The sequence below is a fragment of the Oryzias latipes genome, chromosome 2 (genome assembly GCF_002234675.1).
Source record: "Oryzias latipes chromosome 2, ASM223467v1".
Classification (NCBI taxonomy): domain Eukaryota; kingdom Metazoa; phylum Chordata; class Actinopteri; order Beloniformes; family Adrianichthyidae; genus Oryzias; species Oryzias latipes.
In genome coordinates, this window is record NC_019860.2 from 1,958,773 (window position 1) to 1,976,625 (window position 17,853).

The following is a 17,853-nucleotide window of genomic DNA, read 5'->3' on the forward strand; positions in this document are numbered from 1 at the left end:
ACCGCCTTTGGGAGGAAACGGGGTGAAATCAGGTCTTCTCATCCAACATTAGCATCCAAGCTCACAAACGTGGAAGAATTATCAAACATTTCCATAAACCTGTTGAAGCAGCGAAGGCGGACATCATACTAAACCCCACGGATTACAGTGGGACACCATCCGAGTTCATGCGCGCAAAGACAGATAACAGAATCCTTTCGGGCGATACGGTTTTCAAGTGCAGAGCCACCGCTTCAACTTTTTTTTTGTAGTAATCCAGCTTTCAAATGGAACAAAGGCATCAGCAGCAGGAGGTTGTGGGAAGTCAAAGACTTCACCTCAGCTCGCACCCATCGTATCAAAACTTCCCTCAACGTGTGGAGGAGGGCTTTGAATACAACAGCTCCCACCATACGCCCGCAAAATCTTCGCCTGGAGCGCATTTGCATTGTGATGAAGAGCTGTCTTCGCACGTGGGAGGCTCTGGCAAGCATCCTGGTTTCTGAACTGTCTATCAGCTGCATGGGGAACAGCGGATAGTTGCTATAGAGGCAAAGAGGAGTGGAGAGCGCCGAGGAGAAGCGTGCAGACGCACTGACGGCTCTCAGAGACAAAAGGAAAACGCATCATCTGCTGAAACGAGTGTGGAGACGCCTCAGTAAGGCAGAGGAAGAGGAGCTTCTGATTCCTATATATTTCTATTTTTTTTAGAAGCACTTTGCGAGTAGATCATCTATGGAAGAAGAGCTGGAGTAAGTCAGAGAAGAAACTTCATCCCTTCAGGGTTTTTTTTACTCTTTTTTTTTTTTTTTTTTCTGCTGTTCACTTGAGGGGCCAAGATGAACCAAACTGCCTCCGTCTCGCATCAGATTGAGTGTCAGCCTGTCAAAGATATCAAGGTAAGACAAAAAAGAACCAGGATGTAGTTGCTTCCCAGCAGCACAACACAAAAAAAACCCAAAACATCCTGAACTTTCCCTTTCTAAAGGTGCCTTTTTTGAGGTTTTATCCACATCTAAAATGCTGAAAACGCCTCAATTTTCACTTATTTTTCATACTTCCCTTCATCTGGAGCATGACAGGAATTTCAATGACTCCCTTTGCACTTCTTTCAGATGCATTTCTCACTTTGTGTTTACCGCTTTCATTATTTGCCCTTAAGTCAGTTCTCTTCATCACACCTTTTTGTCGCTGCCATCAGGTGTTGAAAAGCCTCTTATTTGTTTTCTCACTAAACATTTTTTTGATCCGAAACGAATGGATTCCACCGTTTAGATTAGCAGAAGGGAAAGATGTGGTCTTGCATTTTTATTGGGATTAAAAATATTTTCTTGATATTAAAAAAAACCCCACATCAGATGCCTGTCTATGCCTCAAAGAAAGGAAATGTATCTTTTTTAAATTGTATTTATTTTTCAAACTAGCTAATCTGGCTTTTGATTCACGGTTATTTCTTAAGGCCATGTCAGGCAGCTGTTACACGTATCTTCCATGTATGAAAGACGTGCGTGATATACATTCACAAGTGTTTCTTGCGTTCGTCGATGGGCACAGATGTTCATCGAGGGGTTTTGGCTGACGGGTCTTTATGTGATTCTGTTCTTTTACATAGTTTATGCACCATTATTATGTAAATCTTAGCAATTGTGCATGATTCTTGTGAGATTCTTGCGAGATTCTTGCAAGATGGATACACAAATTTGTGGCTTTTCACGGCCGTTCCACGTATGTCTAACTGACTTTTCGCGCATGTACCACTGATGGGGAACTTTTATATTGCGTAGACGGCGCAAATATCACGTAATAATTCCGTAGTTGACACACGAATCACTAATGAATTGTATATAAACAGCCCAATAGTCACACACGATTCATGGTCTATGTCGGTATACGGTTTTTTGAAGAGCGTGTGTTATTTAGGTGTCGTCGGTGACGTCTCAGGTGTTAAAGGGTTGTTCAACAAGTAAATAGCAGACGGCTTGTTACAAAATAGATTTTGTAACCCTTGTGCTATCCTAGGCACTTTAACATTAGGAGTTGGGTCATCCAGACCCACTAGACAGTGCTCTGAACCTTTTTTCTTCAATGATTTGTGATCTTCACTGGTGTCCATGGATTACATGAAATCTTTCCACCTTTATCCACCTTTGTCATGGTAGGAAGAACACGTCAATGTAAGGGGGGGTCATCTAAGATAGCACAAGGGTTAAGGTCGTGAGAAAACACAACAATGGATACATCTGGTTTGATTTACTATTTACTAGAGATACTTTTTTTTCAAATGTAAATGTCGATTTCGTGTTTGTGATGAAAAATGACGCTCCAACAGAATTGTGGTGTTTTGATTGACGTAACGGTTTGGTCATAACAGATGTGCTTCTACCGACTGCCTGGTTTGTCCCTTCTTTTTGTGAAGTATTGGAAAGTGAAGCTACTTTTTTTTATTAATTATGTTTGTATACATTTCTTGTTTGACTGAACAGAAAAGTGCACCTTCTTTCAAGCTAACATCTTTTTCAATCTAACATTTTTTCAAGCCAACCATATAAAGATAGCATTTCTTTCAAGCTAGCTTGTTTTTAAGATACGATTTCTTTTAAGATTCCATTTCTACCAATCTCACATTTGTTTCAGGCTCACATTTCTGTTAAGGTAGCAGTTAGCAACATTTTCCATGGTGTAGCCCGGCTAGCTTTGTGTGTTTTGGCTTGAGTAATAGTTAGTTGCTAGAAGTTTTATTGTGGTGTTGGTCCTTTCTAGTATAGTGCATTCCTGATGACTTATCATGCATGTTCACCATTAAAAAAATTAATTGATATCATTTTTTTAAACGTGATATACATTTTTTTAACTTTTTTTTAAATTTGCTAATTTCTTTGCCAAATTTACCTATTGTATTTATTACATATATCGCAGTTGGATGTGTTTGTGTGACTCATTAGTTGTATAATAAAACTTTTTGAGTTTTGGATTGTCCACATTTTAGCTTATTATGACATCATCAAAAGTTATCTAAGTATTGACAAATAAGTGGAATGAACAAACCTGATAGGATGGTCAATGAAACCATCATAAGTTAAGTTCAAGATTATTGTCGTAAATGTTAGAATTAAGTACAAAGGAAAATTAGACAGCAAGTTTCTTTTGTTAAACTGCAGCATTCTGATGGGGACCATATTTCTTATGTGACACGCCCCTAGTGGTTACTTGATGAACTGACCTGGCTCCAGTTACTTTTATTTTCAAATCAGTCTCTTTTGAGAGATTATAACTTCTGTAAACATCTAAAAGCATAAAGCAATTATAAATTTTAAAGATATTTAGGACTGAACCACAAAGGAAAGCTGTGAAAAGCTGACGATGCTGTATCCAAACAAAAATCCATAAGAAAGATGTTAACAACCCATAAACTTTAGGAGATTAATCGGTCATGAAACTAGAAGGAGTTACAACACTTTATCCAACTTAAAACATAAAATAAATGCCTCCTGGAAGCTAATATAAGTTTTCCATGATGGATTTCCAGCGGCGTTCCATCTCCTGTGACCACCGTCGATGATATTCTCGGGCGGAACAGCAAACCTCAGAAAATGAAAACGATTCATTATCGCTCCCAGTTTATGCAAAGCACTTCTTAGCTGCAGATCTCTGAGACAGAGCGCCTGACAGCTACCCATGAGCAAAGTATAATCCGCCACAATCTTGAGCTGCTGCAGCCCCTCAGCGGTAATCTAGCAGGGAGGGGGGGAGCTTTGATGAGAACGGAAATAGGACCTTTTTTGACAAAAAAACCCCACTAAATTCAAGTGTTGATGTTGTTTTGGGGGGAAATTAAATCCAGCAGCAACACTTTAAAAGATCTCTGATTATCATGCAGGAGCCTCTTGACAAACGTTGGCTTGAACTTCATGAAGCACAAATGCACACGGATGCAGCAATCCTGGTTGGAATCATAAAAACCCCGTCTGTCCACTTTCCACACCAACACCGTGGGCGTCCCCCGCCTACACGCCGTCGGTGCTCACCTCCACACGCAATCAGGAAGTGATCAAGCACAACTCAAGAGTCAAGAAGCTAAGTGGAAGATTTTCATGAACACCTGTGAAAAAGTGACTTTATATATATAATGAAATGCCACTCGAAACATAAAAAGCAAGATTTGTTTGTGGCTTTCCAAACAAAATGGAAAACGCGACAGCAAATGTTTTTCTTCAAAAAGATGAAAAGCTTTTCAAAGCCTCTGACAGTTTCTTTCTTTGCTTGTTGTAGCTGCAGAATATTGATTGAAATCCCTCAAATTCGCAAAACAGAGACTTTTTTTATGTTTTAGAGACTTAAAATCCCACTTTTGAGCTATTTTAAGCCTAGAGATCCGTTCACCCGGCCTCGGCATCGTACATTCAAGCGACCACTGTCAATGAAAAGTCTGTGTTAATGCACGTTTCGGGCTTACACCTTCAAAACGCTCATGTTCATGCACAGCAATGCAAGTTTTTGGGACACTACGAGCAAAATGTACAGCTGTTAAACGCGCATTGCTAGACAAACCAGGTCAAACTTTGACCAGCCGGGGACTAGGATTTGGTACCGACGTATAGATTTGGTTTTTCTGGTAATAAATACCCAAACAGAACAACAAGCTTGGCGACGTCTGCATTTGTTGTTCAGAGAACGATCAATGAAGGCCATTTCAAGACTCCTAGCACTAAAACAAACTGTGTCCGTTTGGCCACCAAATCTTGAGATTGGCACCATTTTGACGGTTTGTACCAAACCACTTCCAATAAGTGGTCTATGTAAACATGCATTTCAGGCTTCCACGTTCAAAACTCTCATGTTGACGCATAGCTATGGATGTTTTATGACTGTTTTTGGGTTTTACGTATAAAACGTGCGGCCATTGAACATGTATTGCCAGCTAAAACAGGTCAAACGTTGACCAATAAGGGACCCAGATTTGGTAGTGACGTATAGAATTGGTTTAACTCAGACACATCGATGAGCCTGACGACGTCTGCATTTGTTTTTCTTTAAATAAAGACAAATCAAAGCCGCTCTAATGACAGGATGGTAATCCATATCCGCCATTTCAGGGGCGCTGGCAGTAAATCGAACCGTCCGTTTCGCGCCCAAATAGTGAGGTTTGCACCATTTCGCACTTAGCCTCTTCCAACCGTAGGTGGCAGACATGGGCTAGAAAAAGGAGAAAAAGAAGACAAAAGCCCTCCCTGTTGGTGCAGTTTGAAGACCATATAGGCTTAATGTTTTGCATTCAAGAGCGCGCGTCAAATGCCGATGTGTACGATTTTAGCCAAAATTGTAAAACCTGTAGTTTTCTAGGATCTAGTTGCTTCAGAGGTGCAGTACTTGTTCAGAAATCACCTCTGAGTAGTGGGAGGGACTATTTGTGCGGAGCAAACCCCCCCCCCCCCCCCTTGCTGAGAGCTCTCTGTTTACATGCGTCTGCTAGCCCCTAACAGGTCAAAGGAGGAAAACAAAGATGTCCATGGATATTTTTTGCCTTCAACTGGGCGGAGCATGTATCTTGTGGCCCCGCCCAGCATATTTTCTATGTAACTACGCATCTTTTCAAACAACAGTCAATTTTTAGCTTCTGTTCTTGGAAAAACCATCAGTTTTTTGTTGTTTTCGTAAAGAAAATTTGAAGATTGTTTCTTTGGATTAAAATATTTACAGACAACGTTTATTGAGCAACATTTTATATCTCAGTTTTAAAGGCAGAACATTTCAAACGAAAGAGTTATCCGAGATGTAAAACCTTAAATTCCTTGTCAGCTCCCCTCAATGACAATCTTTTATCATTTTCTGATTCATTATCTTTCCCCACTTTGTGCTGCCGCTGCTCTAAAGCCGGTTTGTTGCTAAGTAACGTGTTATTCAGAGACATTTTCATCATCATATACATCTCCGTTAAGTCCCATTCGCACAGGGTCAGCAGAGTGGGAGTGTTGATGCGCTGGAATTCACAGTGAGTCAGCCGCCGGAGCGCCGCGCGTCCCTTCGCCTGAAAGGACGGCCAAAGACTTTTTCTGCTTTTGTTCTGCCGTTTTTGAAACGATCACGCTTTGAAAGATATGACCTCACCTGGAACTCAAAGCCTGAAACATCAACCACAAATGACATCGAACAATCCTTTTTTCTCACCTTAAATATTAATTTCCAATATAAAAACCATATAGTTTAATTAAATTACATGATTAAATTATAGATTGATCCTTTGAATGGACATTCCAGTTCCCTATCTGGGATTTTATGAACTCTATTAGGCGGTTTAATTTGCTGCTGAATGATTTCACCATTTATTTTTCACATAAATGAAGCTTTGAAACAGTAATCAGGAGTAGCAGAGCCAGAAATGAGGAAGCTCCAGCATCTATGAATCAAAGCAAATAGAACCCGACTCTTTGCAGAAACTGGATTTTCCCAAATTAACTTTTAATAAAGGATTGATCCACCGGCTATGTGGCTACTGCTGTGTTTTTATGGGTTTAAAATACATGTTTGCAAATTATTAACATGATTTTTTAGCATTTAAAAGAAAATTTTGGGCTTCCGTGTGAAAAGTGGGCGGATGTGGGAACTCTGTGATAACAGTTAAGGAGAACAATTAGGCTTTCTTATCCGTTTTTAGAACTTCAAATGAAAATAAAGACAAAAGCAATTTCTAGGTCCTTGAAAAGTTTGTGAAAAACGAAATTTTCTGGAAAGTTTTGAAAAAGTCATGAAATTTTTATATTTTGGATGCAAAAAACAAAAAATAAACTAGTTTAAGACGAGATTTGAATTTAAATTGTGGCATAAAATCAACCTGATGCTATCGGTGATGAGAGTTTACGTTGTTTACATTCTCTTGTCCTCGGCATTCTGTCCCCAGCATTGAAAAACATGAAGTCTTTATAATTATGAAAAAATTATATCAAATTAACAATGAGGGTTAAAATGTATATAACAAGAAATATCATGAAAATCAAAACATTGTTTTGAACAGTAAATAGAGCAGATTCCGTTATTCTGAAGGTATTTTGTCTCAAGAATCAGTGAGTTCTTAAAAATATTAGAACAAAAATATGCTTCCATGTGTTACTGCAGTTTCCTCCACACCAACCCAAAGGTTTGTTGATATGGCGACTGCAATTTTAACGGCGAGGCAGAAAAACTTGGTTGAATCTGTTTGTGTATTGGTTTGATTTAGCGACAACAAAAGTCTGACTGAAATGTGTTTATTTTTGTTTTTAGGAAATTTGGTGAAAGGTTATGGAAAAATTTTGGGAAACTATTGCTAAAAAAGTGTACAAACCCTGGACATAATTTCAATAATATCTATCAAAGAAATGTGAAAAATAATAGTTTGAGGGGTTTTTTTTGGGGTCAAATTAGGAACATTTTAAGGACTTTCAGGGTCCAATGTTACCAATACTGTATTTTTTTTAGTATAAGTTGTGTTTCTTTGCATAGTTTGGTAACCTATACTTATCTGTGTGCGATTTTCCCACTAGAGGGCGCCGTAGGTTTGTGTATCAGTATTTGGCACTGACAGCAACACAGAAGAAGAAGCAGCGACCTCAGCAAAAACGATGAAGAATTCCACAGATTTAGTGACTTAAAGGGAAAGCTGACTTGTTAGCATGTTTTTTTTTTCTGCTATGAGGCCGGAATAATTGTTAACATGTTGCAATAATAGACTAGATTTCTCTGATGTTTCATGAAGATAAATACGGTTACGGTCATGAAGCGTATTTATTCAGTCTATTAATGTCATCTTTTCTATGAATTTGTCTTATCTTGTTCCTGTATTTTGTTAATTACATTTTTCCCCAAAAGTGCGACTAATGAGGGTTGTTTTTGTTTGTTTTTTTGTTGCGCATTTTTTGGCATCCACCACTTATACTCTTGTAGTCCAAAAAATACAGATGACCACGTTACTGATAATAAAACCCAAACTATGCTTGATATGAAGGAATATTCAAATAAAAAACTGTCCATGAAATATTATTAGAAAAATAAAATGAAATCTCATCTGAAACCAGTAAATGAGGCCAACGTGAAGAACTCATACTCGGTTGTTGTGTTTTGGTCATTTCCGTGCGGCTTTCTCCACCTCCATCCCTCCTCCACCCGACAGCAGAATCCCCTGCTGTTACCACTTTCTCTGCATTTCCACATTGACACACGGATTTTTCGGGCCTAAACAAATCTTTTTGTCTGAGGTTTTGGTGTTTTCAGGGTTTCCATCAGACCGTTTATCCTGACAGTGGGGATTCTGAGTGGTGTGAAGGCAGTGGGGGTCGTGGGGGTCGTGGGAGGGTGGGGTGGACGTTAGATAAACCTTGGACTGCTTACTGTCACTGGAGGTGTCAGGGTTTCTCTCCGTTAAGCTGCTGGCGTCTGGAGCTGCTGCACAGGTTGTTGAAACGGTAGGATTTCTAACACTGCCCTCTGCTGGGGTGTCATGATCTTTTACAAAAAATATTTTAATCCCCACCTTCATTTAGAAACAAGACCCCAGCTGTGTTCTCATTAGCTGGTGTTGAGTTCTTATCTTGTTTTTTTCTTTGTCAGTCAGACTTCCGTCTTTCAAAATCTCACTCCTGACCCAGAATGTTGGCAAGGGTTCCCTTAACCCTTGCATTATCCTGGGCACTTTGACATTGGGAGTTGGGTCATCTAGACCCACTAGACAGTGCGCTGAACCTTTTTTCTTCAATGATTTGTGATCTTCACTGGTGTCCATGGATTACATGAAATCTTTCCACCTTTGTCGTGGTAGGGAGAACACGTCAATGGTCATCTTGACCCCATAGGATAGCACAAGGGTTAAAAGAAGCCGTTTTTAAAGCCGTAGTCTCAACTGTCCTTACGGGTGGCAAATGGTCGAACCTGTACAAGGGAGGCAGACGCCCCGCACCAAATATCAAGGTCGTAGACCGCTGGGTGAATCCGTAAAAAAGAAAATGTCCATGCACATTTTTTCTATGCTGGGGGCAATAAGGGTAAGTAAGGGGGAAGTAGTTGTGGCACGGGTGAGTCAAGAAAGTTTCAATGATTTCTTCTGTTGCACTCTTCAAATGTTGGTTATTGCAGAAAAAAAAAAGAAAACTTCCCATCGATCCATCTGACCAATCACCTGTCTCTAGGGTCCTCTAGGCATTCTGGGTAGTGTAGTCTTACAAATGCCTTAATCTAGGAGATCTTTAGATCTAACAAAAAAAAAATTTCAAAGTTTTTCATCAAACACCAAATCTGTAGTAATGGACGAGTAAAAGTAGACTTTTTTGAGCCGATCAAGCAGACCGGGCTTTTTCCTACCAGCGCCGAACCCCGCAAAGGTGGACAGATTGCCGTCCTGCCAGGGTTCCGCTGGCCGTGCCGTGCCTAAACGTGCTCACAATCACTGAATATTAACATTAGCTCTGTGTCATCGTCGCCATCTGCCACCGTAGAGATGCTGTCAAGAGGAAAAGACTCCAGCGAGCAGCTCAAAACCACGTGAAGGTAGACGATTGAAGCAGTTTTGCCCTCGTCTTCATCATCACATGGGGGCTAAAAATGATCACAGACCAAATTAGCACGGCGGCTTTTCGTTTCCCTACAGATTTGGTGCTTAGATATCTTGAAAGTGAAGCTTTTGTCTGCCTTAGCACGAGAACGGCAGACAACGGCGTGCGACACAAAGTCCCCCCCCCCAAAGCTCCTGACTGCACAGCGGGAGATTAACACACAGGAGCGACGCAGAGAGCAAATCTGCCAGGCATTGTCCAGATTTTACACCAGCTCGTCCAAAACACACAGTCGATGCTACTACAGGAATAGTAGATTTTTCTATTTACTTGATGTTTTTTTCATGTAAATGTTGGATTTTTCACAGTTAATTCCAACTGTTTTATTTACTATTTTAGTGGAATACAGTTCTAGAATTTTACACCTTCACTGTGGCCTTCTGGGAAAATGGAATAGAGTTCAAATTTAAAGTTTTTTATATAAAACACGTTCTGTGAAAAGTGCTGGAAGTGCTTGAGGAAAGAACCAGAATGAAACCATGGAAACGCAGAAAGTTCATCTAAAATCTACACAGGCATCAATACAAAAGAGTTTGTCTGCAGAAAATCCCTAAAAAACATATTTAACCAAAAAAAGTTTATGGATACATCAACTCATTTAAGGTGTTTTTTAAATGTGAAATACAGAAAAACAAACATTTTAAAAATATTTAAGCTGTGGAAAATAAAGAAATTATCAATAATTGAGGTAAATGCTAAACTGAATGGTTTTTTTAGTTTGCAAAGATTTGTTTTTAAGTTCCTTACAATGTATGACATCACAAAACAAACAGAATAAGTCATTTAGAAGGGAAAAAAAAATTACGAAAAATCATAAATACATATTTAGATTAACCCCATATAATGTCTCATGATCCAAATGGCCCTAAAAACCAAATGTAGTTTTCTGCCCTGTAGTTCATCATTGAACCAGTGGGTAAATTGCTAAACACTCATGTCAATATTTAAAGAAATGTATATTTACTTTGGGATTTTGCCAAATGATTTAAAAAAAACTTTGTATATTCCAAAAAACCTAAACTATCTGTCAGATCTTTGAGTTATTGGTCCTAATAGGGTTAAAATATCAGCTGTATTTAAGTTGGTTCCCTAAAAAATCCCTTTTAAAATTATTTTTAATTTGAATCCAAATCAATGTTGGAAACGATCAAATTGGATGTACATTAAAATATTTGGACCTTTGAATTAAACTTCTTTTACAAATACAAATGTTTATATACATTTTAATAGAATAAAAACATGTTTTTTCATCTTTGCAATTTTCTCTTGCAATTTTGTCTTTCTATCATTTATTTTTATAATTAATGAAAATTATTGGGCAGCCAAACAGGAATATGAATTATTTATTGTATTTCACTTATTTATTCGTTATTATCATGTTATGATTGTTTATTATTTTTATTTGATTAATTATTTCCATTATTATTGTTGTTTATATTTTACCATTATTATTAATAATATTATTATTATTACGTTGTATTCTGGCTAGTGGAAAAATAGGTGAATATGAATTAAGCTTTTTTTTCTTTAAAAAAGAAATCTAAGCTGTTATGACTTTTTTTATTCACCCATTTCCACAGCAGATGGCAGTATTGCAGTTCTTTTTCTGGATTCCTGTTGAAGTCTTAGTTGAACCTCCTCTGAAAATTCAGGTGACGAAGACCAAATCTGTCATAAAGCAAACGTAAAAACATTGAATTTCCTCTATTTGAGGCGTCAGCCTTCAGTCAATTTCCCAGCTTCTTCTCCCCGGCGCTCCTCCTTGTTGCCCCGGCTGTTGTTTACTCAGATGAATTTTTATTTTTGGGTCAGTGAGTCACCGCAGCTCTTGCGGGGCCGCCAAGTACCACTTCAGGAATCATCTCAAGTTAGGCCACTCGGAAATATAATTGCCCAGGCGAAGGTCACGGCGATGAAGGCTGCGGCCCGGAGGCTACATTCTGCTGCACAGTGATGGATTCCTCCAGCGTGGAGGAGAAGAGGAAACAACATCTGGAGAGCAGGCAGCGCATACACAAATAATTCAAGGACAGAGCCTTTGGTCTGCACTCGGGACAGTAAATCTAGTGCGCTGATATCTAAGGAAATGAATGGCTTCATGAGCGGCATTAATCATGGACGCCAGGCGCCCTCTAATGAAGAAAGAAGAGATAATCGGAGATGTGCCCGACTGAAAACACAGATCTGAAGCCATATGGTTTCCAGGGTTTGGTTGAGGTAAACGAGTTCCCGCAGTGATCACTGAAGGTTTCCGGATCATTTGAGGAAGTCGGATACACTCTGACAGCCGAGGCGTAAAAAATAGACTGTTACCGCTTTAACAAACGGTAACGGCTAACTCCCAACTTTGTTTGTAATATGTCAAACAAAAAAACACAGTGAGAGTATTGTATTCCTACACGTTAGACGCTTTAGCGTTTACCTTTACACCCAATCCGCTTTCAACTCGTAAAAAAACCAGACTGATTCCGCTAAACAAATGTTACTATGACTACGCTAAATCAGATAGTCGTAATAGTTGCTGCTTGTTTTGTGAAGATTGGTGGGGAACAAGCGCCATAGCTTCATGTGTTTGCCGTGAGTACCGCACAGAGTTTTTAATGTCGTCCTCGTCCAATTAAAAGCCCTGTCACATAGCCACTACATCTGTTTTGCGATGTATACGTTTTGAAAATTGGTCATACGTGAATATATGTGGAAAAAGTGAGGAAAATTGTGGTTGTTGCGTGACAGATGTATCACGCATGTACCACGTCAAAACCATTGAGGAAGTATGAATAAACCAGGCAAAGAACACATAAATCAACGTAGAAACATGAACCGTGGGTGATTATTGCGTTGTTGCCTGTTACCTGTGTTCACGGTTATTCTTGAGCTTCTTTGTTACACGCTACACGTTAGCCACATTAGGAAGCGTTAGTCGCATTAGCATATTCACAACAACTTTATTGCAACTTGTAAAAAACAGACTGATACCGCTAAAACAAACGTTACTGTGACTACGCTAACTCTCAACCTTGTTGGTAACACACAAAAAAAACAGTCCGATATCATTATATGTTAGCTATGTTAGCATATTTACAATAACACTCAACCTTGTTTGCAGCTCATTAAAAAACAGACTGATACCATTAAAACAAACTTTACTATGACCACGCTAACTGCTAACCATGCTACACGTTAGCCGCGTTAGAGTATTAATCATAATAATAATATAAGATTAGACTTATCTGTGCTTTTCCAGACGCTCAAAGCACTTACAATGGGTCCATTATTCAATCATACTCGGTGATGGTCTCTACTGATGTAGCCACAGCTGCCCCGGGGCAAACTGACAGAGGCAGTTCGCGCCAACAGCCCCTCTGACCATCATCAGGACATTCATACGCATTCACACACCAGTGGAGCCGCACAGGGTGAAGTGTCTTGCCCAAGCAGACGTCAACAGTCGATTAGGGAGAGCGGGGATCGAACCGCCGACCCTTCAACCGCCTGAGCCACTGCTGCCCGTCTTCACAATAACACACAGCCAAACATTTTGACAGATCGCCATGTACCTCTCAAAGTCGCAACGACATCATTAAACACAACTAGAATGAATCCTTCTACAAAGGCCTCAGGATTAGAAGGTGCACTGATATACTTTGAAAAACATTAAGGCTTTTAATTTTGCTTTATAGTTTGGAAACCTCATTATGCCCGCCTACATAAATGATGCAAGTATAATTACTCGTCATCGTATGTAAATATATTTTCACCCACACATACAGTCCATTGACCCCATTAAATATTACTTATGCCAAATATATTCTTATTAATTGCTTGAGAAGGAGGAAGCATATTTATAAAATCCCGCCCCATTAAAGTTTATGTTTTCCATAAACATAATGGTTACACAATGCACCGTACAAAAGAGAGATGTCATCCACCACCAAAAGATATGAAATAAACAAACAAGCTCTTTAATGGACAACACCCCAGCATGATGTTAATTACATGTTGCAATGTGGATTGAATGTTTTCATCCTCGCCCCCCATAAAGAGAAGATCATGCAAATAATACCCGCAGTTTAGATTCATCAACGGGAAACAGCAGGTACCAATCAGCTGTTAACAACATCTCACCCAACAGGAGACGCCTTCATTACCCCGCCGTGCCGCTGGAACCCGCCACACACTGTTCGGTAGCGTTCACGTCCTCCTCATTACCGCCTGTCAAAGCGAAAACAGACTTTTCCTTTTCCCGCCCCACAGCATCCTCGTTGCTAGTTTATTTTCTAAATGTCTGTCATGCTTTTACCGTCAGCTTCAAGATGAAAACTTTCCGATAAAATAAATACGCAATTAGTGCTACATTTAGTTGGTTGACTGCGCCTCTGAATCAAAGCAAGTTTCAAACTAAAAGAAACTTTTTCCTGAACTGGTACTGACCTCCGGGCTTCTTTCTATGTGGTGATATGGGAGGTCAAAAGGGTCAAAAAGAGAAAAAAAAATAACAAGTTAGAGTTTAAACCTTTTTTTAGACTTTCTTCCAGCGTGAATTTTGAAAACTTTTTGTGGTTTTTTTTAGTTTCTTTTTTTTATTTGCTCAGGCTTTTGGCAAGAAACAATTTTTAGGTCATTTTTGTTAATTTTCCAATTAGTTAAGATATGAAAAAAATTGCTAAATTTGTTTGATGTTTCTAGTAAATAAATACATTTTTCTTGGTGTGATTCCATAAGAGAAACTATTATGGAGTGACTTTTGTGCTATTATTCCAAGCGCTACACTCACTTTGAGCATAAAAACACAAAGATATATTTTTGCACTTGAAATTTAAAAATATGTGCAAATAAAACAAATTTCACTCAAGAGAAATTCTCTCTCTTCTCGAAACAGAGCAGGGCGTCATGTTACAAATGTGCCAGAAAAGCCAGCCAATCACAGACGTGGACTTGAAGGTCGATGCTATTTGGTCAGAAATTCTTCCAATCGTGCACAAACCTGATCCAGTCTAAGAGCGGATTAGAAGAATTTCTCTTGAGTGAAAATTGTTTCGTATGTTTGAGTTTTAAGTGATTTTTTTCTGTTTCAAGTGCCACAATATGTTTTGAGTTTAACGCTCAAAACAGTGAGTGTTGCGCCTGGAATAATGGCACTAAAATGACTCCGTAGGCTATGAGACACAAAAACTATTTTTAAAGTTATTTATTTAAAACTATAATTGCTTTTTTAAAATCAGATCAAGAGAAATTTGTCGTTTTATTTGAAAAACATTTGTCTTTGCTTCCATGATTTAACAACTTTTCAGTAAAAAAATGCGAACCGGCTAAGTACTCTTTCTACAGCAGAAAATAAAGAGGTTTTTAAACTTGTCATTTAAAGCTATAATTACTTTTTTTCAAATCAGATCAACCAGAGAAATTGGTCCTTTAAAAAAAAAAAGCATAGTTGTCAAGACAAATTAATTAAAACGGATTATCTTGGCTGGGAAAGTCTGCGATTAATGGGTCTTTATAAGTGACTTCAGAACATCCATTGAGGCTTAATTTTAATGATGCCTCACTCATTAACAGGAATTCAGTGTCATTCAAAGACGAGTTCCGTCCGTCCTCCAGAGCTGCAGCTCCTCTTTTCCTTTTTGATAATCTGCATGAGAGGTTGGGTTGACTTTGAACTCCTGGCGCGCAGCTTTTCCTTTGGACTGAACCCGCCCCTCGGGCATTTCTCGCTGTCTGTCATCTTCTCTCGGTGCTTTTTATACCTCCGTTCACTTGTTGGATGTTTGTGGCTTTTCATCCTTAAACAGTGGGATTTGAATGCATCATGGATTGGGGGGAAAACGCCAACTCTACGGTACATTTAAGTTAGAAAAAAGAGAAAATAAAAGCACGTTGGGAAACAGGGGATTCTATCTTTGCTACTTCAAATAGTCATTATGGGGAAATTAGTGCCATTTTTTGAATCCTATTAAGAATGGATAAAGTCATGAAGAAAAGACAACCCGATGAGTAAACAGATGCTTTGAAACCCTCTTGATGGATCAGCCTTTTAACACAAATCCATCTCCACATGAATTTCCCCAGAATAGGCCATCACACTAATGAAGCCAAGTGAATCTGGGTTGACGTATTTTACTGGTGAATGACACCATTTCCTTAGTGGTACAATCAGAACAGGGCATTTGTGTGCGTGTGCTAGACGTCTGTTTACTCTGAAGAGAACCGACAGGCTCTTCCCACCAGCAGTCAGCCTTGTATTTTATTAATCTGCTTTGGGGATTGTGCACTTTTTTTCAAAAGTATATTTGGACATTGATGATCCTGTTTTTCCCAAGCTTTCCTAGCACTGAGATGATTTTATAAGGATGGAGCAGGAACTCAGATTTCTGGAGGTGAGACTTACTCCTTTTTGATATTGCATACTTAAGTTGAAAATGTGGAGAATTTTATTTTGGCATCCATAAAAGTATTTTATGATACCAATAATTCCAAAAGGCCTGGTTTATTCCAATCGCTTGTTGTTGTTTTTTTTAAAACAACAGATTTTTGTCCTGTGCATTTTTACCTGAAATAACTTCTAATAATTTATTTGCAGAAAGAGCCTAATAGATAGCTATGTAAAGCTGAGTGTCGTCTGCGTAAACTTTGATATGGAGCAGCAATGGCCCAAGAATGGAGCCCTGAAGCACTCCTCATGAAATAGTGACTATCATGTTGATGATGTCCAAAAGAAACAAATTCTGTTTGTTTGTACAATGAACCCCGTAATGTCCTCAATTTGTCTTTAGCATGGTCCACAGATGCTGGACTCTAAAGATGGGGCGATATTCAGGCCAACACAGATAACCGATATTTCCCCTGCAACTGTGGCCGAAAACCGATATTTGCCGATACTGATATTAAAGTGTCCAGAATAACACAAAGTTGAGATTTTCGTTTATTAGAAATACAGTAAACCCTTGTTTTTCGCGGGTGGTTACGTTCCAAAAAGAACCCGTGATAGGCAAAATCCGTGAAGTAGAAACCTTTATTTTTTTTACAATTATTATACAATTAAATACTCTATTATACATTGACAAGAAAGAACAAACCATTTCACAGGCTCAAGCATTTGTTTCACAAATAAAATTACTTTAGAAACATTTTTTTCAACAAATAACTCTGTACTGTACTGTCAGATAAGTATTTGAATCATCGATGTGAACAGAAGGCTTCAAATTGCGGAGATTAGCCCCGCCCACCGCGACCAGAGTAATTGGATTAAACGGGAGAAAATTTAAAATGATTATAAAAAATACAAAGTGGGACAAATAGTGACTCAGGTGTATTTCACTGCTCTACAGACTGAGTCGCTGCATCCTGACTCCGCTCTGCAGTGTTTTCTCCTTTTGAAGCCCGCGATGCAGCTGTGTTTGTTCGGGAGAAGAACATAGTGATTGGCAGTTGTTGCTCTTTTTTCTATGGGTTTGAGAGAAACTCGAAATTGCAAGATGATTTTCACTTACGTGTTGTAAATTTGGCACGCTGTTTTACAAACGTGTACATATTAAACTGCAAGGTTATTGACGCACAGGTAGAGAAGAAGCGGAGTGACTTTTTAGCCAATCAGAATGCAGAACACAATACACGATGCAAATCCGTGAAGTAGTGAAACCGTGAAAAGTAAACCGCGTTACAGAAAGGGATCACTGTACACAACTTTTCTTTTGCTGTACAATCACATCATAGTTGACCTTTTTAACATACAGCAAAGGATCTCAAAGGAACAAGTATCACTCAAAACACTGAAAATATATGTGAAGATAGTCAGACCATTTATTAACTATTGGACATAACAGTAAACCACAAATTTCCCATTTCCAGGAATCTATTAGGAACAAAATGTATCCCTATAAAAAAGAAAACATACCTGACTGAAAACAGTGTGTTGCTGGCTACGACTGTAAACATAAGCTTCCCATCACCAGGGAACTGTTAGGAACAAACATACGTTTCAAAAATCAAGTGTTTCTAAAAACAGAAGAATATCAGTAGGTTGTTTAACATTGGGTAGATAAACTCAAATTATGCAAACATCGGCTGATATTAATATTGGCACCAATATATCGCCCATCCACACTGTACTCAGGTTTTGGAGAGACGGACATCTGATGAGGACATAACAAAGGCGATGGAAACATTTCGATTGATTAATGAATGTTCTATTTGTTTGTGCCACTGCAACACAACCGAGATGGACTAGAAGAAATCGGGCTTTAACTTTTAAAAGCCATTAAAGGAACATGATTTTTAGCTTGTCCATGTTTAACTTAAA

At 38.8% G+C, this 17,853-nt stretch overlaps 1 protein-coding gene across 1 annotated transcript in view; it reads left to right on the forward strand.

The window, feature by feature from the left end:
• Positions 1 to 406: 406 nt before the first annotated feature.
• The window catches only part of LOC101170570 (inactive dipeptidyl peptidase 10), an 80,319-nt gene continuing 62,872 nt past the window's right edge, over positions 407 to 17,853 (forward strand). Inside the window, exon 1 of the mRNA XM_023963965.1 lies at positions 407 to 878. Coding sequence (XP_023819733.1) covers positions 819 to 878 — 60 coding nt within the window. The 5' untranslated portion in view covers positions 407 to 818. The remainder of the gene's footprint in view (positions 879 to 17,853) is intronic.